Genomic DNA, 24,616 nt, shown 5'->3' with positions numbered 1-24,616 from the left:
CTCTGCATTGTTGCACAGGCGGTCTCAGCTGCTGCACAGGTGGTCTCAGCTGTTGCACAGATGGTCTTTGCTGGCGTGTTAACTCTGAGGCTAAGTGGGTGTTTGGGACAATGACAGAACTGAAGATGTTCTGCTGTGCACAGAGCTGTAGAGCTGGCCTTCGCCTCTGCCCACACAGAGGACCAGCTTGATGCTGGCCTGGAGCTAGGAAGCAGCACAAGCAGATGTGTCCAGGCCGGGAGTTCAGGTGACTCCTAAGTCTGGTATTGGCCCATGCTGGGCTCCTTGAGGTCTTGGAGTGCTTAGGAGGGAGGCCTGAAGCCTAGGGGCTTGGTCCAGGTAGGGAGAGATGGCTCTCGTCACACACAAAACACAAAACATTGGGGATGTCAGAGCCATTCCCCAATGCCAAGGAAGCCAGGCGTAGCTTTTGTGGTGCCACATGGAAGAAGGACAGGACCTGGTTCACCCCACCCCAGGTCATCTGCAGATCTAGAAAGCTCTGCAGTGTCCCAGAGCTTCCCTCATCTTAATGTTCACGTTTGTGCCCACCTGTCTGGCTACCTCCGTGAGAGTGTCCATTCAGCCCGTCCAACAGCCCCTCTATAGAGAAGCCTCCTTCCCCTTCTGGGGGGCTGGGAGTGGCCCCCCAGGGTGGGCTCTGTGAGCTCAGTCTGTGCTGTGCCACCAGGACTGTCTGGGCTGACTAACTGCTGAAAGAGCCAGGAGTGGCCCAACATGCCTTCTCTGGGAAGCCCTCCTGCTCAGCCCCACTAGAGGCACAGCATCCCATTGTGTGGTGTTCTGGGGACAAGCCTGCTGTCACTAACTCATGGCCTGGAGACGTTTGCTCTTTAAATGATACATGAAGGCTGCTGAGGTGGCTCGGTAAAGCGCTTGCCTTGCCAGTGTGGGGACCTGATCTTAAGCTCCAGGATTCCTGTACATAGACTGGACACAGTGGCCCAGCTGCAGCCCACACCGGGGAGGCAGAGGCAGGCAGATCCCTGGAGCTCTCTGGGTTTGAGTTTCTGGGCGGTAAGGAACAGCCCATGTGTTGTCGAGTGAGGGTCGAGGCGGCATGCCTGACTGAGGCAGGAGAGTGAAGCAGTGGGCAGAGAGGCCTCGGCACAGGCTGCTCCTGTTCCTGAGGTGGGGCACCAATGGGGCTCAGGTGGGCTCTGTCAGCGCTGTCCCTGAGGTGACTCCTGGTGGTTCTGAGGTTCAGGGCCGCAGATATGCTGGCCTTTCAGAGCGCATCTTCCGTTTCGCAGCTCGGGGGTCGCGCTGGGTAGAAATCAAGGACTCGCTCCTCTCTGGAGGCCCCAGGGTGAGGCGCTTCTCTGGGTTTTTCCTCTTCCTGCAGGGCTGTTTCACATTCCTGAGCACTTGGGCTTCCTTCCATAAGCCAGCAGTGGGCAGTCCGCAACCTCGGACCCCCCTGCCCGTCTCTGTCATAACACTGAACTGGACAGTCCAGGAGAACAACACTTGCCACCTCAGGCACCTTAGTGGGTCACACCTGCCATGCCTCGCCATGTCTGAACAGAGTGCTGCCTCCCAGGGGCTCAGCAGTGGGCACCTTTTCGGCAGTAGCCTGCCTGCTGCAGCGACCTTCAACTCGACCATCTTGTGCTTTAGGTTTTGTTTTGTTTTATCTCTTCAGATGGAGGCAAAGTTGTCACCTTTAGGCTTGTTAGGAGAGTCGGGCTGGTTCATGAACAGCCCGGCTCCTCGGCAGGCCTAGGCTATCCGCTGTGGGTAATTAAAGTTCTGAGATCTTCCCGGAGCTCAGACGTGAACCCATGCGTGGCAGGGCTTGCAGATGGTTTACCCAGGGACAGAAGCTGCACCAGAGAGCCTGGGTGTGGAGATGTGTCGGGGTAAGGGTAGGATCTTGAGAAGAGTGTCTCAGGAAGACAGACCTGGCCATGGTGACTGTTCTGCGTCTGTGGCTGGGATAAAACACTGATGAGGGTTTGTTTCTTCGTTACACAGGGCGGGAAGGTAAGGCAGAGAGCGTGGGGGGTGCCGCTTGCTGGTTTGCACACGGGCCCTGCTTAGCTAGCGCGCTTACATAACCGGGACCCGCACTTGCCCGTGGGATGGTGCCCGCAGTGGGCTGGGCCTCCTCCATCAGCACAGTTCTCCACAGACATGCCCATAGGTCAATCTGATCTTGGCAGCTCCTCAATTGAGGCTTTCCTCTCGTGGCTTGGCTGTGTTAAGTTGGCAATTAAAGCTAATCAGGACAATGGCCTTACAACAGCTGTGTGCCACACGGAGGTAAGGACCCCAGAGCCTGGATTGGCACCTTCCCTGGCTAAGCAGTCCTGTAGGCCAGCCCTGCGTTGATGAAACAGCCCATCACCTCTTTTTTTATGAGAAACTAGAGAATTAATTATAAGTGGCAGGCTGCTTTTCTAATTAAACAGGTTTTCTAGGAGTCTGCAGGTAGGAAGAATATTCACCTGGCTAGAGTCCACTCTCACACACCTCAGAGCAGGCACCAGGAAGGGCCATCCTGGGGTTATGAGAATGGAACTGTATGAAGAGGTGAAGGGAGGCCCTGTGAGCTGGGGCTGCCCCCGGGAGTCACTGTTTGGCAGCCGTGTGGTCAGGGCTGGGCTGGGCTGGCCCACACCGGAGGGTAGCCACTGAGAGTGGTCAGCACAGCCTCTCTCTGGGGTAGAGGGAGGATCTGTGGGTGCAGCTAGGCCCCTGGGGACACCCCAGCCCCTATGAGGCCCACAGTCTCATCCCTACTCCATCTAGCAGAAGCAGGGAAAGACTGGAGGTGAGTCAGAGCTTGTCCAGCCTGAAGCAGCAGTGAAGATAGGCAGGCAGAGTGGAGGATGGCGGTTTGGCTGATTGATCCCTGAGGCCCCACAAAGACACCCAGGACACAGTGCTAGTGTTTGCAGAGACTCTTTCCGGCAAGAAGACAGATGATTGTTATTCAGTGAGGAGCCACAGGCTAAAGGGGGTGTGTGTGGCCTCTGGGGGTGTGAAGTAGCAACAGCCCAGGAGTCAGGGTGGTCTTTGAGGGTGGGAGCTTCCTGCTTAGGGGACTTTTGAAGAGCAATGAGTGCAGGCCAGAGAGGCAGGGGCAGTGGCCGGCAGCACACAGGAGATGCCCCGACCACCATCATCAAATGCCACCAACCTGGCAGGTCAGAAGCACACGGGAAATGCCTCCCTCTAACCTGGCAGGTCACCTCCAGGTATGTGCTTTGAAACTAAAGCCTGGGGAGAGGGAACTTGGGGACCCTGCCCGTCCTCCTGGCCGAAGCGCAGTTTGTAGAGCTGTCTCCCTCCCATGTGGCCAGGAGCAGAAGTCAGCACTAAGGTCTGGAGTGTCTCTTCACAGAGAGCCAGTTTGTCTGGGAGCTGCTAAGGGCTATGGAACAGGGTGGGCTCTGGCAGCAAGTGCCCCGAGGGGCCGGGCTGCTCCCTAGAGAGGCTTGGCACTGAAAGTTGCAGCACTGGGGCTGTCTTCCTGATCTGGCAGCATTTGCTGGCGAGACAACTCCAGGCCCAGCCCCTCAGCAGCTCTGGGGGCTTGGTGGCCTCTCCCATGGATTTGTGCTCCCTCTTTAGCCTCTCCACCCCCTGTGGACGGAACCCTCCCATGGCTTTCCGTGGGTCCCCTAAGGTGGCGTCGTCCTTGGGCCGTCCCGTGGCTCCCTTCCTTAACTCCAGTGCCACGCTCTTCAGTGTGCTCATCATGTGTACCATCCTGACCAACTGTGTGTTCATGGCCCAGCATGACCCTCCGCCTTGGACCAAATATGTTGAGTGAGTACCTCCGAGGCCTTGTCCTCCTGCCCCGTTCCTCCCTCTTCTGTCCCATTCATGGGCCTTGCAGTCGCCTGAGACGAAGGCTGTGCCCACACCTGGAGTCCCACGCTATGGAGAGTGGCCTTTGCCCTCTTGCCGTTCTCACGCAGGCTTGTTCTAAGTTTGTGGCCTGCGCTGTGGAAGCTCTGCAAACTGGCAATGTGGGGAATCTCTGCCCTCCCCCTAAAGAGGGACACGCCAGGCACTGTCTCAAGATTAGTATGCATCCTCTTCATTAACCTCTCCCCGACCCTGACAATGGGGTCAGCACAGCCCCTGTCCCATTTGGCAGATGGGAAGACTGAGAACGGGGCTGACTCGAAGTTGGGTTACATGGCAGCAGGAAGGCAAGGCCAGTTTCCCGCCTGCTTCAGTACTGCGCTGTTGCCTTGGCCCCCTCCAGCCGAGTCCCGCTCCTAAAACCCTCTCAGCTTTAGAACACTGCTTTGTCCCTTCCTGAAGAAATGTTGACTTCCTCCCTGGTCTAAGCACACATGGCGGCCCTCCCCACACTCAGCTCCTGGCTTATGGGAGCCTCTCTCAGAAGAGTAGCTTGTACAGAGGGCCACGGCTGTTGTCACCATGACTGGACCTGGCTGCTCTGAGGACTGTGTTACTGCCCCTCCTGTGGGCCAGCCCTGGCACACAGGCGTTTGGATTTCTCAGGCTGCCATAGTCAGAAAGCACCTACCAGTCCTATACACTAGAAAATCTGTGTTTCCTCCAGCCTGGGGTAGGCAGCTAGAACCCTGGCCATGTAGGAACTTGAGAGTGAGCCTGGTCGCCATTGCTAGTTGCTGAGAACCCACACGCAGGGTGTGGCTCTGGTAAGCTCCGTATGCCTGAGAACACCCTCCCCGCAGGGGTGGAGTGCCGGGTCCATAGAGTCCTTCCGAGAGGGAGAAAGCAGAGAGGTCCGCAAACACATGACCCTCTCTCCATAAAGCAAATGGGCAGGTGGACTTGTCGGCTAGATTTTTGGCGCAGACTGGCAGCCCCTACTAAAGCTTTAGCATGGGGCACAGCCTGTGGTGGTGGCTGGGGGAGAGCTCCTGGGCTCGGTCTGCCGGCCCCAGTGCCCCTGAGAGCCCCTGCTGGCCTCTCCTCCCCAGGTATACCTTCACTGCCATCTACACCTTTGAGTCTCTGGTCAAGATCCTAGCTCGAGGATTCTGCCTGCATGCGTTCACCTTCCTTCGGGACCCGTGGAACTGGCTAGACTTCAGCGTGATAGTCATGGCGTAAGTACCCAGCTCATCCCAGCAGGCGATGTAGGGTGGGGATAGGGTTTTCGTGCCCCTTGTCTCAGACTTTCTGGGCTTCACATAAAGCTACGCATGCTACGGAGGACTACCTGTCTTGTTCTATGGCTAAGGGAAGGCAAGATAGAGACTTATAGCTCATTCGAGTGAGGTGAGGCAGGTCCATCAGGGGGTCAAAGTGCTTGAGCACCGTGGCTCCTCTGGAGACCACAACAGCCCTGCGTTAAAGGAACACCACTAATATTACATATTCTACGTCTTGGTGTTTGGACTAAGATCAAGGGTCTGCTGCAGGCATTTGGAGGCTAAGGCTGAAAGATGGCAGAGTTTGAAGCCAATGGAGGCTGCATAGTGAGTCTGAGGTGAGCCTGCCTTAACACGACCTTACCTCAGAAGATGGGGGAGGGGTGGATTCTGCTTTAGCATCCTCTGTGCTGGCCACCAGGAAGTCCAGCCCCAGTTCCCACTGTGACCAGAGTCCTGGCATCCGAGGTGATTAATAGTGAAACTGCAGTGGAGAGGCCTGGGGACACAGCCAGCTTCCCCTAGAACTTGTGCCAGGAGAACTCCTGCTTGGCACAAGTTCTTAAAACCACTGACCCCGACCGAAGGATCCTCACATGAGCCAAGGAGCCGTGCTAGAGGCAGCCAGCCATTGCCCGATGACATATCATCTATGAGGTACACGCTTCAGACCACAGCCTTGATGTTTTAAGCAAGTTTTCCATCTTCCGTTAAGCCCCATTTGTCATCATCCAGGCCCATGTGCAGCCTCTGGGCCGCAGGTTAGGTGTAGCTCTCAGTCACGCTTTCCCAGCAAAAACATGGTGCTTGGAACAGGACACAGGGAGTCCACCACTCCCTGTGACACCAGGCCTGCCGCAGCCCCAGCTACAGCGTCAGTTCCCTTCCTGGGGGGTGATTGCAGAGCAGTAGGGGTTGGGGTGGGTCCCCACCAGATGTCTTGAACCCGGTGCCTGGCTCTGTTGAGCAGCCAATCAGGGTGGGTCTGCTGTACTGAAGTCCTGGTCAGGAACTGAGCTACCAGACCCTTCCTGTGAGCCAAGAACGCAGCGTGCGCTGAGCTCTGCACCTCAGCCAAGAGCACGCACTGGTTGCTGTGCTCCACTCCCATGCAAGTCCTACCCTGCCCCTGGTACCCAAGAGCTTTGTGGGATCGGAGGCCCTGTTCATTTCCCGCTTTCTGAGCCGTGAGAGAGTGAGATGTAGGTATCTTGAGCTGACTCCAGGCCCCCCATTTCACAGATGGGGAGACAGGGTCCGAGACGGTGCGCCATCCCTGAAGTAGGGATTCAATCCTGGGTAGAGCTGTGTGAGCAGAGAGAAGGATGGCAGGAGTTGAGGAGGTGCAGCTTGGGGGTAGACCGCACTGTGCTCTTAGGTCCTGTAAGGACCAGGCAGGGCGATAACCACTAGGAGAGGTGAGCTGGCAGAGCTGTGAGACGATTGAGCTTCTGTGGGGACCAGAGATGGGAAAGTGTAGACGCAGGGGGTGACTGACCGTGTGCTTTCATAGACAGGGGAGAGAGCAGTGGCTGAGGCCAGCAGGTGAGCAGAGCTGAGGAGCGCTGGTCAGTGCTGGCTGTTTTGAAGATGTGACTGATGGGTGTTGCTTGTAACAGATGGGGGGATGGCAGTACCATTTGTGGAAGGAGAGACCCAGAGGAGGGACCAGCTGAAGGAGAAAGGGAGCCAGAAGCACAGTTGGGATCCCTGAAGTGTGGAGACACAACAGGATCTGGAGCTTGGGGAAGTGATCCAAGGTGGAGGCGTCAGTTAGAAGCCGTTGGGAAATTGAAGACACTGGAAGCAGGATAAGAGACCTAGATCCAAGCACGGCTGTAGAGGACGCTCCCGAGAAGGGGGGTGCGGCTAGAGAGACGGCTCAGCTGCTCAGAGCATTTCCTGCTCTTCAGAAGCCTGGGTTCAGTTCCCAGCACCCGTTCTGGCTCGCAGACAGCTGCAGCCCCGGTCGGGGGAGCCTGGTGCCCTCTCCTGGCCTCCACAGGCCCTGCACACACGTGCCGCACATGCACACGTGCAGGCGCACACGTCCACAGGAAACAAATACTTCTTTAAAGAACAAAGGGATTGGTGCTATGGCTTAGTGGGTAAGAGCACTGGCTGTTCTCCCAGAAGACCTGGGTTCAGTTCCCAGCACTCCCATAATGACTTACGGCTGTCCGTAACTCCAGTTCCAGGGATCTGACATCTTCTCGCCTGTGTGGGTGCCAGGCACGCACATGGTACATGCACATACATTTAGGCTAAACACCCACATACATACAATGAGAAAGGAGAGGCAACGGCACACAGAGACCGGAGGGGACCGGCCAGCAAAGGGAAGGACACCCCAGAGAGCATGCCCAAAGCCAGCAAGGAAGAGCAGTCCAGAACATTCCAGGAGGAAGCTGGCAAAGGCAGACAGACACTGGTGGTCCTGACAAGGGCCCACAGTGGAGCGGGCAGAGACAAGGTGGGAGAAGGAATTGCAGGCATCTAGTTCATAGAGATTCTGTGCAACCAGACAGGAAATGGCAGGGTGCCCAGAGGGAAAGGAGGGTCAAGGAAGGGCTTTCAAAGAAGAGAGGCTGATGGAAATGGCCCTGAAGAGAGGGCCTCTGATTTTGAAGGCAAGGAGGGGGAACCGCAGGAACAAAGCCTTTGCGCTTCCTGAGCGAGGGGGACTCCAGGTGCTGAGGTGGAGCCCTGACCTTCAGCTCTAGTTCTGGCTGGAGATGGAGGTAGATTGTCGGAACTGATGAAGAGAGGAAGAGGAATTTCTCTTCTGATTGCCTCTATTTTCTCTGGGAAACAAGAAGCAGGATCATCAGTGAGAATGGAGTGGGGGGACAAGCCTGGGGCTGGAGCGGAAGAACTTGTCAGACTGGAGGCTGCACTGGCCGTGGGCTAGGGTGCTGTGGCAGGCCAGGCTCTGGCACTGGGATCTTCGTAGAATGCAGGGGGAGCAGTGATCCGCTAAGCATAAAGAGCTTCGGGCAAGAGAGCGGCCAGCATCTGCCTGGGCTTCTCCCAATTTCTGTATCCTGGACCTACAGAAAGTTACCATGGAGATGCCCGTGCACTCAGGAAAGCCATCACCCAGGACCAGCTCTCCCCGAGCTCAGCCCTGGTGTCTAAAGGATGTTCTCTAGGCCTCGTGGTCCTACAGGGTCCTGTCTTGTGAGAGGTCCCCTGCCCCTTTCCTCCATGGGATTCCAAGACCAACCACTCCTACTCAGAACCATAAAGAAAATGGACGTGCTTTCCTAATGAGCCCAGCCACACCTGAGCCAAGAACAGGCATGACAGAGGAGCGACTCTTGGAGAAGCACGACGTTTCTGAGCATCTAGGGCTGCATGGACTGCTGGGATGCCAGCTTTCTGTCACTAGCCAAACCTGCCCTAGAGCTTCGATTGACATCCACTCCACCTTGTGAAAGCCAATCCCACCTCTGAGATGCATTTTCTTATAAGGAAATGGATCCCAGAATGACCAAAGGAGTCTTGGGTGGCACAAAGTTGAATCAAGTGAAACTCACCATCCAACCCTCCTTTTATCTCTGTGGAAACTGAGGTTCAGAGAGAACGTACCCACCCATAATGATCGAGTCAGCAGCTAAGCTGGGACTGAAAACCAGTGTCCCGGATCCTAGCCAGGGATGGATGGGAGAGGCCCCTCCCCAGCTCACACTTCTGGCTGGATTTTCCTTTTACACCCCACCCAGTTTAGAAGCTGGCGCAGGGGGTGCTGGGAACCTTGCCAGGCTCAGATCACAGCCCAACACCCAGATTTCCTTGCCCCCCTCCCAAAAGCTGGGCATTACCTGCCAGTTAACACAGCCTCCCACTGTCTGGGGTTGTTATGGAAACCAAACCTGGAGGGAAAGGAGGGAGGGCACAGAGGAGGGGCCCAGTCGCCACAGGAGCTAACAGCGTGGGCTCCACTGTCTCAGGGCCAGGGTGGGGTGGGAAAAGGCCGACATGTGCCATTCCTCAGAGTCTCTCAGCCCCCAGAAAGCTGCCTGTGGTGCTGGGCTGCTAAGACAGTGTAGAATTCTCGCCACCCTCTGCTTTCTGTGGTAGACCCGTGATCTTACTCAGTTGCCTACCAGCGGCCAGCCACTTGGCCAGCTGAGAGAGAAATAGGCTTGGGGGGGGGGGTGAGTTTTGCCCACTTCTTCCCCCATCTATCCACGTCGCTTCTGAAGCCAACTCTCTGCCATGAAAGTGTCTCTGCTCCGCCACATTCAGGGAGGTGCTCCAAGAGAGGTCTTAGTGAAATCTGGTACCCCCTGGTGAAACCTGGGGTTCCCTGGGGGGAGGTAGCCAAGTAGTGTCTACGTGGAGTGGGACAGCTAGTAACTACCTTGTGACATCATGGTCCTAGACACACCTGCCCTCACTCAGTTCTGGCTCCTCCGAGACTTCCTCCAACCCCAGGCTGGACCTTCAACCCCAGGCTGGACTTCCAACCAAATCCCACCAGCCCCGATGTTTGATTTCCAGCCACATGGCGGCAGCAAGCCTACTGAGGGGCATAGCTGTGCTTCCCCTGTGCTGTCACTAGCCTGTCCTTATCACCTGGGGTCCTGGCTCCGTTGCACTCAGGCTGTCTTCTTGGATCTTTGAAGGCAACATAGGCAGGCCCTTTCCCGAGACCCCAGCAGCCAAACCAGGCTTTCAGGTTTTCAGCCATGGCTTTCAGTCATGTCACCCATGGAATGGCAATGTCGGCAATATTTTAGGCTCAGCAGCCCATCTAGACAAGAGACTGGGAAAAAGAAATGGGGACAGAGGTCTGGGGGATCCGAGCCATCCAGGAGAAGGGAGGAACTCTACAGCTGGAAGAGCTTGTTCTGTGGGCCAGAACCAGGGAGGTGACTTCTGCTCCCCAGTGGATGGCAGAAAGCTGCGTTGGAATTTCTAAATTGAAACAAGCCTAGAGAGTGGAATGGAAACCATGCCACAGAAAGGGCCCTGAGTAGCCAGAAGAAGGAAAGCATTGGGAGTGATGGGTGCCTGAGAAGGGAGCAGACACATGCCCAGGAACCTGTGAAAATGGATTGATCTCAAGAGCCAACAGAGCCAGGCCAAACTGGCCATGCTGGTCCGAAGATAGGGAGTCCCTTGACCACCTTACCTGTAGACACCAGCAGCCCGTGGAGGAGTTCAGAAGCCCTGAGCAGTGTGAACTGAGAGAACTTTGAAGTTCTCAGCAGGTCCAGACTGTTGAGTGGAGTGAATGACTCCGACCCTCACCGAGCAGCGCAGGGCTGACAACCCTGCCTGACACCGGTCAGACACCTGGGCCAGACACACTTGTTAAACATCAGACACCCTGAGTTTGACCTCCTTCGTTAAACATCGCACACCTTCAGCTAAATGTCAGATGTCGTGAATGTAAGGCCTTTGGTTAAATATCACAGGCCACTGGCCACTGTCCCCATAGTCTTGGTCACGTACTTTGCATTCACCTCTCCAATACCTGTGGTCGTGTGGCCTGCCCAGGGCACGCATGACCTTCTCCTGTTCTGCTGGGGCAGATCCATGCCACTTCTCCTGGCAGGTGCCTCCATGCCCACAGAGGTCAGAGATGGAGTGCCGCCCAAGTTCAAGACAGGGGTCTCATAGCTGCTCAGCCCTGCCAAGTGTTCCTCAGCCCAATACAGGACACAGCCCACCACCTCCCTCCCCTCGCTCCACCTGAGGACTGATTTTCCCCGTGAATTCTCAAGCTGTCTCTTGTGAATCACAATCTGTGATTCCTCCCTGCACGGAGGGGGCTGTGATGAGGATGAGCAAGTGGGCAGTGCCCAGAGATCTTGTGGCCTCAACCGAGGCTTCAGTCAGCCAAGAGCACAGTGAAGACAGATGCTGGAAAGTGCAAAGAAGAAGCCCACATACCCCCAGCATTGCCTCCTGGAGCCATTTCCTTCAACACGCTAATGTGTCCCCAGCCTCAGACCTAGTCATGGAGGTTTCTGTTGGGTCCCTAGAGTGCTTGCCTCCTGGCGCCCACTGATCTTGGGACCATCATGGAGGAAGCCATCCGAGAGCCTGCTGCGTGCATCCTTAAGAGTCCTGGGCTGAGGTCATGTGAAAGGAGGAAAGGCCAAAGGAGGGCCCAAGTCTGCCACCTTTACCCTACAATGGGACCAGGAGAAGGGGAGGAGAGGGGGGCAGGCACACTGCAGGAGAAGGGGAGAGGGAGGGGCGGGCACGCTGCTCTCCGCTTTGTAACTCGAGGTAACTGTGGTTTGGTCCCACAGGTATGTATCAGAAAATATAAAGCTAGGCAATTTGTCGGCTCTTCGAACTTTCAGAGTCCTGAGAGCTCTGAAAACTATTTCAGTTATTCCAGGTAAGACCAGGTGTGCCCACCAACCTCAGCCACGAGTGACTCTCTCTTTGTTTCCCGCCCTCCCCTCCTCTGACCCTGTGTCTCCTGTTGGTGTGCTGTCGCTGTGTTGTGTGTGAATCTCCCTTGTTGCAGATACACAACTGAATTTGTGGACCTGGGCAATGTCTCAGCCTTACGCACCTTCCGAGTCCTCCGGGCCCTGAAAACTATATCAGTCATTTCAGGTGAAAAAAATCAGGTTGAACGCCAAGGCTGGAGGGCCCATGCTCCTGGGCCTTGCCAAGGTTGCCTCCCAGAAGGCCCTTCAGATGTGCCTGTCGCCAGAATACCTTTCCCAGAGCTGGGGCAGAGGAAGAATCTTTTCCCTTGGAACCTCAGAATGGGCTCTGGCTGTTCACCCCAGCCAAGCCCACTCTCAGACACCAGGGGCTCAGAACAACCCATGGCAAGGCAGAACTGATTCCCCCATCCTTCCCAAAATGCTCAATTGTTTCTCCAACCTGGGGGAAAAGCTGGGAATCGTGTTACTGGAAGTGATGTGCTCTGATCAGGAAACCAAAAAGGAGTGTGTTTGTGGGAGCCCGGCATACCCTAGCAGTGAGCCTCGTGTCCCAAATGGTGACCCGTGCAAGCCTTGGCCTCGTCTAGTGACACAAAGCGTACTCTGTTGACAGGCACCATCAGATCTTGGCGTCTACCAGCCCTCGCTGCATGGCGCAGTAGAGGTTTAGCAAATCGTGCATGGTAGCCTCGGGAAGAAATCCTCCTTGACAGATGTTGGCAACTGTACCCGGGAAACCTGAGCTCAGACAGCCTCAGCAGGAACCATTTCACTTGTCCCCAGTAGCTGCTCACATTGGCCTGTGCCTGTGCTTTCAGGCCGCAGAGGCAGACAGCGATGCACTAGCCAGCCAGTCTAGCTAGAAATGCTGAACTTCAGGCTCCAAGAGAGACCCTGTCTCAAAACCTAAGGAGCAGAGCACTAGAGGAAGGCAACAGATGGCCTCCACGTATGTAGGTGCCTCAGAGCTGAAGAGCTCCCTCCCTGGGCCAGTGATGGCCTCCACTCCTAGAGGACAGTGCTGGTGACGTCCCTCGAGGCACCAGGAGCCAGAGACCCCCAGCCACTTGTTAATACTTTTATAATCGTGACTCCTGACCACTTTGTATTTAGGCTGACCTAAAACGTCTCTCCTGACCTCAGAACCCACTAGGTGTGTGCACCACATCTTCCCAAATCCCTGCCGTGACTGAGGCGGCCCTCAGTAACTCCCTAGGGCCGCCAGCCGGGTGTAGGTCTGCACTCAGCCCCCTGGGAGGCTGAGCCGGGAGACAGGATGAGCTCGGGTCTGACAGGGACCTTGTCTCACTTTCGGGATACACAAAAGAACTGGGGATGTATAGAAGGCTTGCTTAGGGTGTCCTAGACCCCTGAGTTCAATCCCCTAGTACTACAGAAAGACAAATCAAAGAGGCAGTAACAAGTCCTCTGAGGCCACCTGGCAGCTAAGGAGGCGGCAGAAGGCAGCCCCCAGGGTGGTGGAAGGAAGTGGTGATCGCTGCCTGATGGGTGCTGCCTGCAGGGGTCCTGGGGTGCCTCCAAACACCTGGAGCTTGTTTTAAACCATTCTTGACATAAGTAAACTCTGCCTTTGTTATGAGGGAAGATTTTGAGGTGTGAGTGGCCTTTGAGGCTGTCCCCACAGGCCAGAGCAGGATTGCTTTATCAGTCCCGAATAGAATATTTTGGGCCAAAGATCCTTTAGCCTGACTGTTGGGGTACGTCCAAGGCGGACATCTCAGCTGCAGCCGTCGCCCCCGTCATGTACCTCTGGGATGCATGTCTTCAAGCTAGAGGACCAGACGCACACACATGTCTCCCTGTAGGTGCTCAGAGTTCTCACCTGTACAGAACACGTGGATCCCCCGCCCCTCCCCCACCCACTGGGCAGTTGCCAACATGTGCCAGGATGATTTCCATAGTGTCCCAAGTGCCAGAGCCCTGGGCAGGCAGCAGTGATGGTGTCGCTCTGGGGAGTCTGACCCCTCCCCTCCTTGTCTGCCCATTGCTGCTCTCCTGTCTCCAGGCGTGGACACAACAGTCACAGGTGCTCCTAACACTAACGGGCTGGACAGCGGATGGAGCTTAACCTGAGGTCTGGCCGCTTTGGGGTGGGCCAGGGCCCTGCTGCTGGCAGCGAGCCCCTTGCTCCTGACGCTCTGCTCGCACTTGCCCTAGGATAGTAGCTGAGGGCCGGATGGGCTGTGTGTACACGTGCTTCTCTGTCACCCCGCTGTATGGCCTGGCTTCTGCAAGGAGTTGGACGATGCAACTAACAGATCACAAGCCACTCCGCTTTGGGGACATGGGAGGGATGGAGAGGGCCCCAAGGGTCAGGGCAAATGAGGAAGAGGGGTATAGCTCAACCTAGTCCCTGCCTTCCCCACACCCAGAGCAGGCCCTTAGGACAGCACCCAACCCTGCCAAACCTTCCCCCGGCCCCACAGCTGCACTTTACACTAATCAGCCACAGCCCAAGCCCAGTCCTTGGCTTCCCTAGTCTCCTTCAAATAATTGACCCCCCCCCCATGTCTCCAAGACAGCTGGTCCCAGAGTAGAGCAGGAAGACATCCCACCAGGAGCAGATGTGACTCTACCCATTTCCAGGTCAAACTGAGGCCCCTGCATTGACTTAAAATGAGTCTGGACCTCAGCTTCCTTTGCTGCAGGCTCTATTAAAGAGGCCAGACTGGTACGTCTTGGGACCAGCCATCATGAGACCTGAAGACACTTCCAGCCTCTCTATTTCATATATTCATATATGGGGCTGGTGGGGAGCAAAGATTTCTGAGCCTCTCTGAAAATACAAAGCCGGGCTGGGCCCTTTGCCCTTGATAGTCAGGAGACTCAGCTGAAACAGGACTGTTGGTCCTAAAGGTCCAGAAAGCCTCCTTCACTATGCCCCTGCCGTGTGGCTGGTGTCCCTGTCCCCAGCCCTATCCAGTGCAGGGTTTGGGGGCCAGCGCCCTCTGACAGGCCCAGCCTCCACCCAGAGCGCCTGTGGGTGACCCCACGCCCGGCCTCCCTCTCCCAGGCCTGAAGACAATCGTGGGAGCCCTCATCCAGTCTGTGAAGAAGCTGGCCGATGTGATGGTCCTTACCGTCTTCTGCCTCAGTGTCTTTGCCCTCATCGGCCTGCAGCTCTTCATGGGCAACCTGAGGAATAAGTGTGTTCGGAACTTCACCGAGCTCAATGGCACCAACGGTTCTGTGGAAGCCGACGGCCTGGTCTGGGACTCTTTGGACGTCTACCTCAATAACCCAGGTATGGCCTCACTGTGCCTGCGGAGAGTGCTGGAGGGACAGCAAAGCAGGCTTGCGGTGTGCCCTCCTAGAGAGATGGTGTTTGAAGGCTAGGATGCAGGGCCAGGGAGAAGGTTCAGTCAGGAAACTGCTTGCTATAGCATGAAGACCTGAGCTCCGCTCCCAATGCCCACATTAAAAACCACGTATGATAACACACACCTGTAATCCCAGCACTGGTGAGGTGCGGAAGAGTCAATGTCGACAACTTGCCAAGGGAAAACCATGTCCCAAACAATAAGGTGGATAGAAAATAATTGAGGAAGACAATTGACGTTGACCTCTGACCTTCCATAAGTACACACACACACACACACACACACACACACACACACACACACACAGCTTATAGTTTTGAGATAGGCTGAGTCCAGAGAGCTGGGAATGTCGAGGAGACCAGCTTCCCTGAACCATAGTGAGACTTGATTGGCTCCATCTTGGAGTGAGAACTTTGAACTCATCATCCTTGCTGAGTGTCCTGGCTGCTGCTCCGATGTGTACACACCCCAGAACCATCCAGAAGGCTGCAAGAACCTGACTTGTGTGGTGTGTGCACCCTTCATTTTATCACCTCTCCAGGCTGCTGCTCACCACCTCTCCCAGCAAATGTCATCCATCTAGATCAAAGGAAGACCCTGGGGGCAAAGCCAGATGCCAGCTGCAAGCGTGCAGAGGGCTCTTCTGAAGTCAGGACCTCTCACACACACACACACACACACACACACACACACACACACACACACTAACACCCACAGAAGAGAAGCAGACAAAAGATCAGAGAGTAGATGTGGGTATGGTTCTGTTGTGGCATTTACAGAAATGAATGGCTCCAAACTTTGGTACCAGAATCACTTGGAAGGTTCCAGAAAATGCAGACTGCAGGCCCTGGCCTTCCAAACCCAGTGTAGCACCTGGGAAGCTATAGCTCAACCCATTCCCAGACACTAGTGTCACCCATCAGGACCACACTTAGAGAAATGTTTCCCAAGATGAAGGTGGGTCATGGTGACTGCAGGGCAGGTGGCCTGTGTCTCACCTGCTCTCGACCCAGTCCCATCAGAAACAGACCACAGTGTTGCCATGGTGATCGGCAGGCATCTCTTCCTCCAGTTTGTGTCGTGGCAGTGGGCCACACAATGGCACGGCAGCCAAGTTGGAGCTCTGCCCAGGCCCTGGCCTCCTGGCTCAGGGCCTCTCTTGGCCCTGGTTGGCCCCCTGCGTGGTTTGGAGCTGGGTGCAGAAGCTGCCTTTAGGGACATTGAGCCCTGCCCAGGGCTCCAGGTGTCTTCAGGAACATGTGAGATGCTGGAGGTGGGGAGGATACGGTCAGAGAAAGAGCAGGAGGAGTTCAGAGCAGCAGCCAGGGCCACCGAGTTTGCCAGGCGTATGGTAAGGGTCAGGGCAGAGGCAAGGATGCCTTTTCCAAAACCCAGTGTGAGATGGGCACCCGGAGGCCAGGTCACCCGTGCGGCTCAGGTCCTCGTTTTTTCTTGCAGACAATTACCTGCTCAAGAATGGCACCACTGACGTGTTGCTGTGTGGGAACAGCTCTGATGCCGGGTACGTGGGACAGCCCTCGCCGAGGCTTTGGGTGCCTCACCAGCTGCCGTGTCTGTTGACACCCGAGTCTCAAGATGGTGACACCTTCCCTAGCTTTCTTTCCTGGCCAGAGCCCTGGAGGCTTCTGTACCCTCCCCTGCCACACAAGAAACAGACCAGGCACAGCTCTGAGGGGAGAAATAGGAGAGCCCTAAAGATGGGCTGGGACACGGGGGTCACTTGGGTCCCCTGTGATCCTCACTAGACCTTGATGCCACCTCCGCTCTGCCCTCAAGGTGGGAGTGTGGCCTCAGTCTAGCAGCTGTGCTTTGTTCAAGGCCAACCTGAGCCTGCAGCCTGACAAGCCCCAGGTGGTCATGGTCGTCCAGGACAGGGTGAGGGGTCAGAAGCTCGCCGTGTGGGGAACTGGTCCTGGTGTGAAGTTCTTTCTGGGGCTCACTTCCATCGTGGGAGAGATGTCTGGAATGTCTTGGGTCTGAGGCACCCTTAGGAATATCCTGGCACTTGCCAAGCTTCTCCAACCAGATTTCTCTCTCCTCTCTTCCTCTCTACCCCTCCCCGTACACACACACATACATACACACAAACACACCCTGTCAAGGAGAGAGGCTGAACTGTGTGTGTATGAGTGTATGTGTGAGTGTGTGTATGTGTTAAATGGGCACTTTTCCAGATGTAACCTAGTCCAGCCCTTCACCCGACACCCCCGCCTCTATGTCCACTCAGCCAAGCCTCGCTGGTCCTCTGCTCCCTCTGGGGCTCCCCGTGTGTTCAGCTCCCCACGGAATGTGTTCCTCCTCCCTGGGAGGAGGCAGCGTGAACAGCAGCAGCTTCCAGGAAGGGTGGGTCATGTGGGCAAAGGGGGACCGGATGTGGGCGTAGGAGAGAGGAAGATGGCGACCTGGCCCATCACGAACATGGCAAGAACAAGCTCATGGGGGCAGGACCCAGAAGCCCGGCACTGTGTTGGTGACACAGCCTCCGAGCAGTTGGGCCTAGGCTGGGCTGCCCAGGGAGATGAGCCAGGGTCCCTCCCAGCGTGGGACAGCGTGTATGTGTCTGGCTACAGGACATGTCCTGAGGGCTACCGGTGCCTGAAGGCAGGCGAGAACCCAGACCACGGCTACACCAGCTTCGACTCCTTCGCCTGGGCCTTCCTCGCACTCTTCCGCCTGATGACGCAGGACTGCTGGGAGCGCCTGTACCAACAGGTGCATGGGTGCCTAGGCCAGCAGAGGGGTGTTAGGCGTGGCTGGCCAGGAATGTCCCCAGTAGATTTCCACTGGTGAGGGTTGGGGAGCAGGCTAGTGACTGAGGCCCAGTCCCTTACAGCGGACACTCTGCTCTGTAGACGCAGTATTCCTCCGCCCTGTATCATCTGTAGATTTAACAGTCTCCTGCTAGGTGAGATGTCTCCTCCTGAGTGGGACGCCGTCCTGTGGGTTAGCACGTGACCTTCTACAGGCGGGACATGCTTCTCTCCACCTCCAGGCTTTAGGACACCGAGCCACTGGTGACTTAGAAATGCCATGACTCGGAGCCTCAGTGAGGGTGACCTTTGGCCCCTTGCTCCTCCAGACCCTGAGGTCGGCGGGGAAGGTCTACATGATCTTCTTCATGCTTGTCATCTTTCTGGGCTCCTTCTACCTGGTGAACTTGATCCTGGCTGTGGTGGCCATGGCCTATGAGGAGCAGAACCAAGCCACCATCGCTGAGACAGAAGAGAAGGAGAAGCGCTTCCAGGAGGCCATGGAGATGCTCAAGAAAGAACAGGAGGTGAGTGAGCAGTGCCTGGAGGTGTGGTGCATGCTGGGTAAGGCTGGGAGATGTTGCCTTCTGAGTGGAAGGCAGTGCCCGCTGAGCACGGCGGGCCCGTTGGTGTGGTATGCATTGGGTAAAATTGTTCCATGGGGCCACCGTGAGCTTTAGGTAAAGGTAATGCAAACTGGGTGGGGTGCAGGTCATAGCGTCTCAGTAAACGTGGCCTCTGTGGGCACAGCACGTGTCCATGGAAATAGTTTACTCTGGTCGAGGGACTCTTCCTAATGAGCTAGTGAAGAAAGCCCAAGGCCAGAGACTTTAGCGCTGGCCATTCTGCCCCACACATTCAGCTTCCCTCGTGGGAGCTATCGGAAACTGAAGAGGCTGGGGAAATGGCTCAGTTACTCAAGTGCTTGCCACACAACTGAGGATCTTAGTTCAGTCCCCAGAACTACCATTAAGAAGCACTGTGAGGCTTGTAACTCTTCCACTGGGGAGGTGGGAACAGGCAGATCCTGGGGGTCTCTGGCCAGCTAGCCTAGACTGCCCCAGTGAGTCCTGGGTCCTAGTGAGAAAGGTCTCAGAGACCACGGTGGGTGGCCCTGAGGAATGCCACCTGAGGCTCATCTCTGGCACACACAGTCTGGAGGCATCTGCGTGCTTTGTGCCTCTGTGCTGCTCCCTCCAGTGCCCCCTGGCCAGGAGAAGCTTCTAGAAGGGCCTGTTCTTTTGTTCTGCTATTCCCTCTGTTCCCCAACACCCATCCCTCACCTGTCCCACACCCCTACTTAGCTACTTGTTCTCCCTTCTGGGTTCTTTATCTTTCTCCTAGTATTGTGGATCTGCCTGGGATGAATGGCCTCCATGACACCTTCTTCTGAGTCAGGTCTGAGGTAGCAAACCAAACCATGGAGAGGCACATGGCTCGCCTCAGCCTGAGGCTACCCAAAGTCTCGCCACGTCCAAACACCCCTTCTTCCATCCTTTTTTCCAGGCTCTCACCATCAGGGGGGTGGATACTGTGTCCCGTAGCTCCCTGGAGATGTCTGCTTTGGCCCCAGTAACCAACCATGAGAGAAGGAACAAGAGAAGGAAGCGACTGTCTTCAGGGACAGAGGATGGAGGGGATGACAGGGTCCCCAAGTCTGAATCAGAAGATGGCCCCAGAGCATTGGTAATCCCGATGTGGTTCTGGCCTTTGCAAAACCCATCACGGAGGGCCCCTGGTGTGGTCCCACCCTTAAGCCTGGTCTCCATGAAGGCACCTTGGAACCCCTTTCAGCACTTCCAGTTTCCCGTAGTCATTCTTCAAGTGGAGGAGAGGCAGGGTGGGTTTGTGTGTTAATAATGCTAGTCCCCAAGTATGGGGGCCGGGACTCGGGGTTGGGGCCTGTGGTGTGGTGTGCTGGTCCTACCTCATGCTGCCTAGCCTGGCCCCACCCCTAGGCCCAGAGCGGCTTCAGTCAGGCCCAGAGATGTGTGAAGCCAGTAGAGATCCCGGGAGACCCAGAGGCCACCCCGTCTCTTCCTGAGCACTCACCTCAGCCCACCCAGCTCCCCTGTTGCCAGCAGAAGCCTCAGTGCTCTGAGGAGCAAGCTGTGCTGACGCCATGAGAGGCAGGCTGAAGCATGGGTGGGACCTGTGGGTCACAGACACTCCCTGTGCCCTCAGAATCGACCCAGCCTTGCCCACGGGCTCAGCCGGACATCCATGAGGCCCCGCTCCAGCCGAGGGAGCATCTTCACGTTTCGGAGACGGGACCAGGGCTCCGAGGCGGATTTTGCGGATGATGAAAACAGCACTGCGGGGGAGAGTGAGAGCCACCGCACCTCGCTGCTGGTCCCCTGGCCCCTGCGCCGTCCCAGTGGCCAAGGACAGCTCAGCCCTGGAAACTCAGCTCCTGGTCACGTCCTCAATAGCAAAAGAAATAGCACTGTGGACTGCAACGGGGTGGTTTCCCTGCTGGGGGCAGGTCACGCAGACGCCACCTCCCCGGGGAGCAACCTTCTCCGCCCTATGGTGCTGGACCGCCACCCAGATACGGTGAGCCAGACCCCAGCCTACAAGCACCAGCTCAGAGCCGGCCCAAACCGGTGCTGAGGACCAGGTTCAGAACTCACTGAATGTTGGTCGAGCATCTACTGTGTGCCCCATTCTCAGAATCTCTCTCGTAGTTTCCATGCCAACTGAACAGGCAGACTAGTCAGAGAGAGAGAGAGAGACGGACGTGGTGATGTAGCGATGAGTGAGAGAGGAACCCCCAAAACACGGGCTGGGGGCATCTGAGCAGTGACCACAGAAGAGGCAGGTTGCTTTTACAGCTGGGAGGGCTGGTGTGCAGAGTGGTTAGCACCCAAGCTCCCGACATTAAAACCTAGGCTTGGATTCCAGATGGCAGCTCAGCAGCTGGGTGGCTGTCAGCAGGTGTCTTTACCCCGCTGCACCTCAAGCGTCTCATCTGTGTGGTGGGGGAGAATGAACATGGTTACTGTGGACAAGTCTAAAGACACGCAGGAACGTGACCAGCACTGTCAAAGTGTCATAGTGTCATGCTGTCAACACCAAAGTGTGTCACACATGGCAAAAGTGCAAACAGCCTGGGGAAGAGCAAACCGCTTAGAGGTATTGCCAGCAAGGGGCTAACTATGGAAGGTCTGTCGGGGGCACACTGGTCACAGCCCAGCTGCAGCTCCACCTACAGCGAGCGGCTCAGCAGCCCACTGAGGACAGAGAACAGCACAGGACACTGGGGTGTTGGTCAGGAAAGTGAAGGCGGTGTGAATATGAGGGCATGGTCCACATGGCCACTAGCTGGGGGACTTTCTACGGGTTAATCATCTGGAGCCTCGATTTCCTGCAAAGCAGAAATCAGATTTAACGCGTACGTCAGCAGGTAGTAGGACCACGAGGGTTGAATTGGGTCCAGACTCAGGCCAGATCTGGCCTCTTGAGCTTATTACTGGCTACTGTTACTATGTGTTGTTGACATGAGTGAGCAAAGGCTTCTGGGATGCATTGCCAAGTGTTCAGTTCCTGTATAGGAAGTGAAGGGGAGGAACTTCAAAGCCCATAAGGGCTGCAGAGTCATCTGTGACCTTCAGTACGCGTCACCTGGAGGATGTGGTATCTGGCTTCCAGGCCGGGCTCTGGAGCCCCAGCCTCAGGCAGGCAGAGCACAGCAGCCAGGAGCGCTAATAGAATTTCCTAATCCCATTAGGGAGAAAATCATCTCATTGTGCCGCACATGTCGGGAGGAATCCAAGTTCACACACTTCATTACCGGGAATTCTGACTTCACCCATTCTCACTTCTGCAGGGCCCATTTGTAACTTTAAAGGGATTAGCAGGCCAAGGCGGACTCGTTCCTAAGGTTAAAGGAATTAGCGACCAAGATGGAGACATTTGAAAAGTCAAAGGGATTAGCAGGCAGAAGCCCCTAGGAATGACTGCCCTGCTCCTAGCTGGTCCCCAGCGGTCTACAAACTGAGCCCTGGGTTGGGTACACAGCATTCCAGTCAGCATGGACGAGGGGGGAGGGGACTCTGGTTCTGGAAGGTTCTGAAGGGGCCCGGAGAGCCTGCCTGCCAGGCTGCTGCCGTCGGGCCGTAGCCATGCTGATGGTGTCTTTCTGCTTGCGAGTGCTTGTCGGAAGGCAGTCTGCAAAGCAGTTCATAAACGGGGACCTGCCCGGCCCTTTCCACTCCGCCCAGCCCCAGTGCACTTTAACGGTCCCCAGACCTTCGTCTTGCCTTGATGGCTGAGTCTTTTGTCTTGGAGGTGTTCCCATGGGAGTGTACCAAGTTGGCCTCTCACTGTCTTCATCGGAGGTCAGGGTTAGGCTGTAGCCACGGCTGATTTCGATAAGCTTCCTACTGCTTGATCGTTTTGTTTAGTTATTAGGAATGATAACACCATCTCTCTCTCTCTCTCTCTCTCTCTCTCTCTCTTGCTCTTGCTCTCTTGCTCTCTCTGCATTTTTTGGTATGTATGTAAAAGTATTTATGAAGGTAGCTTGCAAGATAAGGAATCTCGGGACCATTTAAACATTTCTTGGTAATCGGGGCTGAAATTAGATCTCTTCAGCCTCCTGCCCTGATCACAGAGAGCTTTGATTATGGTCACTGGTGCGTGTTCTGATGCTGGGAGAGCCTGTGTGGGTTTGTGCACTGAGAGTAGAGAAGGAAGGAGGTGGTGGCAACGGGGAGGAACGAGGCTGGGGGGGTCGTTAGCTGGAGTAGGGCTGGTTCTCCATGTCCAGCACTCAGCATCCCATTGAGACCTCCATTACAAGTGCTGGCCCTGGCTCCAAACCCCAACACCGGTTGTCCTCTGACCTCCATATGGGCACAGACCCAGGTGAATAAATCAACAAATATCTAAGTGTAGCTTCAAAATGAGAGTGTGAAGCACAAAGAAAGGCTTTCCGTCTGTCTTCTTGAGTGCTCCCCAGCCTGAGCCCCTCCCAGGCTCATGCATGTCTCCTGGTTGCACGCAGACCACGCCCTCAGAAGAGCCAGGTGGGCCGCAGACGCTGACCCCGCAGGCTCCCTGTGCAGATGGTTTTGAGGAGCCCGGGGCCCGGCAGCGGGCACTCAGTGCTGTCAGCGTCCTCACCAGCGCCCTGGAAGGTCAGTGTCCCCTCCCACACTTTCCCAGTTCTGTCTTCTAACTGCTCCCATTCTTGGACCCCCGTGCCCCACCCAGACCTCTCTTCCCCTGGCTGGGACTGTTCTTGCCTGTTCTCTGGTCTCTTCTTTGGTTCTGCTGCTTCCCCAGGAATCCCCACAGCCATCCTGCACTGTCCCGGGTTCTCCCCGCCTCATCTACCCCTCTCCCAACCATACCTCAGTCTGCCTAGAACCACCCTGCCTCCTGCATGCCCTTTCCCTTCTAGTCTGTTCTCAGCCATTGCCATATTCACTCAGACTACTGCAGTAGTCCTATACCCAGTCGGCTGGCCCCACCCTAGCCAACTCTACACAGCTTCCAAGCCAAACTGGGTGCCCTGTCTTATGTCATCCTGTCCCAGATACAGATGCTTGTGTTTTACAGCCTGTGCCAACACCTCTCCCCTCGGCCCTGTGTACCCTCACACCAGACCTTGGCCATTCTGCTCCTTGTCCTCCTTTGCAGCACTGAGCATCCCCACATCCGTGGGAGATGGTGTCTTACTTGAACCTGCATTAGCCCAAATCTGTCACACCCTCATTTCTGTTTTAGTCTCTCTTTGCAGCCCTTTCCTCCCATATTTCTGGAGTAAAGAGCTGAGACCTAGGCCACCCATTTCCCTGGCCTTTCCTCATTATGCTGCTGTCACTTAGCACCCTGCTCTCTCCGCCATGCAAGCCAGACCTTGCTAGAATGTCACCAGATGCAGACAACAAAACTGAGTCAACTCCCTGGCTGTCCCCAGAGCTGGAGGAGTCCCACCGTAAGTGTCCGCCGTGCTGGAACCGCTTTGCCCAGCGCTACCTGATCTGGGAGTGCTGCCCACTCTGGATGTCGCTCAAGCAGAAGGTGAAGTTTGTGGTCATGGACCCCTTTGCCGACCTCACAATCACTATGTGCATCGTGCTCAATACACTGTTCATGGCGCTGGAGCACTACAACATGACGGCCGAGTTCGAGGAGATGCTGCAGGTTGGGAACCTGGTAAGGACTGGCCATCGGCTCTTAACTGGGCATTGCTGAGGGGCATGGCTTTTGTGGGGGAGGGAGGCTGAACGTCAGAGGGGGCTTTGGAAGCCATCACTCACTGGAGACATCCTGGAAGAGGGAGTTCTGGAGTCAGGCTTTAAGGCACAAAGGTGCGCAGATTTGAGTGGGAGACTGGGGTTCAAGCATGTGAACGTGCTCAAAAGTGAGTGGGGGCAAACGAAGCATGTGGAGAGCTCAGACAGCAGTGAGAACATAGCTAAGGAAGGCACATGAAGGAAGGCGTTGCTCTTGCGTAGCAGAGGACTGTGCAAGTGAACATCCAGGGTTGTTGAACCCTGGTGAATGGCTGGGTAGAAAGAAGAAGGGAAGATTAGAGAGATGAGTGGATTATTAGAAGATGTAGTGAGAGATAAAGGAATGGATGATCAAATAAAGACTAGAAGAAAATAGAGTTGATGGATAGATGGTGGGTGTATAAGTGTGAAGGAGGAATGAGAGACAATAGGTGGGTGGATGATGGATTGACCAATGGATGGAAGGATGGATGGATGGGAGGATGTGTGGGTGGATGAATGGATGATGAATGGGAAGTTGTGTGGATGGATAGATGAGAGGATGTGTGTGTGGATGGATGGACGAGAAAATGGATGGATGGGAGGATGGATGGATGGATGGATGGATGGATGGATGGGAGGATGGATGGATAGATGAGAGGATGGATGGGAGGATGGGTGGATAGATGGATGGATGAGAGGATGTGTGGGTGGATGGATGGATGGATGGAT

The 24,616-nt window shown here is 55.8% G+C and overlaps 1 protein-coding gene across 8 annotated transcripts in view; it reads left to right on the top strand.

Moving 5' to 3' along the window:
* The window catches only part of Scn5a (sodium voltage-gated channel alpha subunit 5), a 72,602-nt gene that overhangs the window by 5,838 nt on the left and 42,148 nt on the right, over nt 1–24,616 (top strand). For 6 of the 8 annotated variants that reach the window (XM_055601617.1, XM_055601614.1, XM_055601616.1 and 3 more), the window contains exons 3-13: nt 3,709–3,798; nt 4,953–5,081; nt 11,396–11,487; nt 14,583–14,813; nt 16,348–16,411; nt 17,481–17,622; nt 17,990–18,187; nt 19,167–19,346; nt 19,845–20,216; nt 22,669–22,801; nt 23,587–23,825. In XM_055601617.1, the coding sequence (XP_055457592.1) occupies nt 3,709–3,798; nt 4,953–5,081; nt 11,396–11,487; nt 14,583–14,813; nt 16,348–16,411; nt 17,481–17,622; nt 17,990–18,187; nt 19,167–19,346; nt 19,845–20,216; nt 22,669–22,801; nt 23,587–23,825 (1,870 nt within the window). Of the gene's footprint in view, nt 1–3,708; nt 3,799–4,952; nt 5,082–11,395; nt 11,488–11,619; nt 11,712–14,582; nt 14,814–16,347; nt 16,412–17,480; nt 17,623–17,989; nt 18,188–19,166; nt 19,347–19,844; nt 20,217–22,668; nt 22,802–23,586; nt 23,826–24,616 lie in introns of all 8 variants that reach the window. The other 2 variants (XM_055601611.1, XM_055601612.1) reach the window with 1 other exon arrangement.

Source organism: Psammomys obesus, unplaced genomic scaffold (assembly GCF_907164565.1).
Source record: "Psammomys obesus unplaced genomic scaffold, mPsaObe1.curated_primary_1811, whole genome shotgun sequence".
Lineage (NCBI taxonomy): Eukaryota > Metazoa > Chordata > Mammalia > Rodentia > Muridae > Psammomys > Psammomys obesus.
Note: the sequence above shows the minus strand (reverse complement) of the source record. Positions and strands in the feature narration are given on the sequence as shown.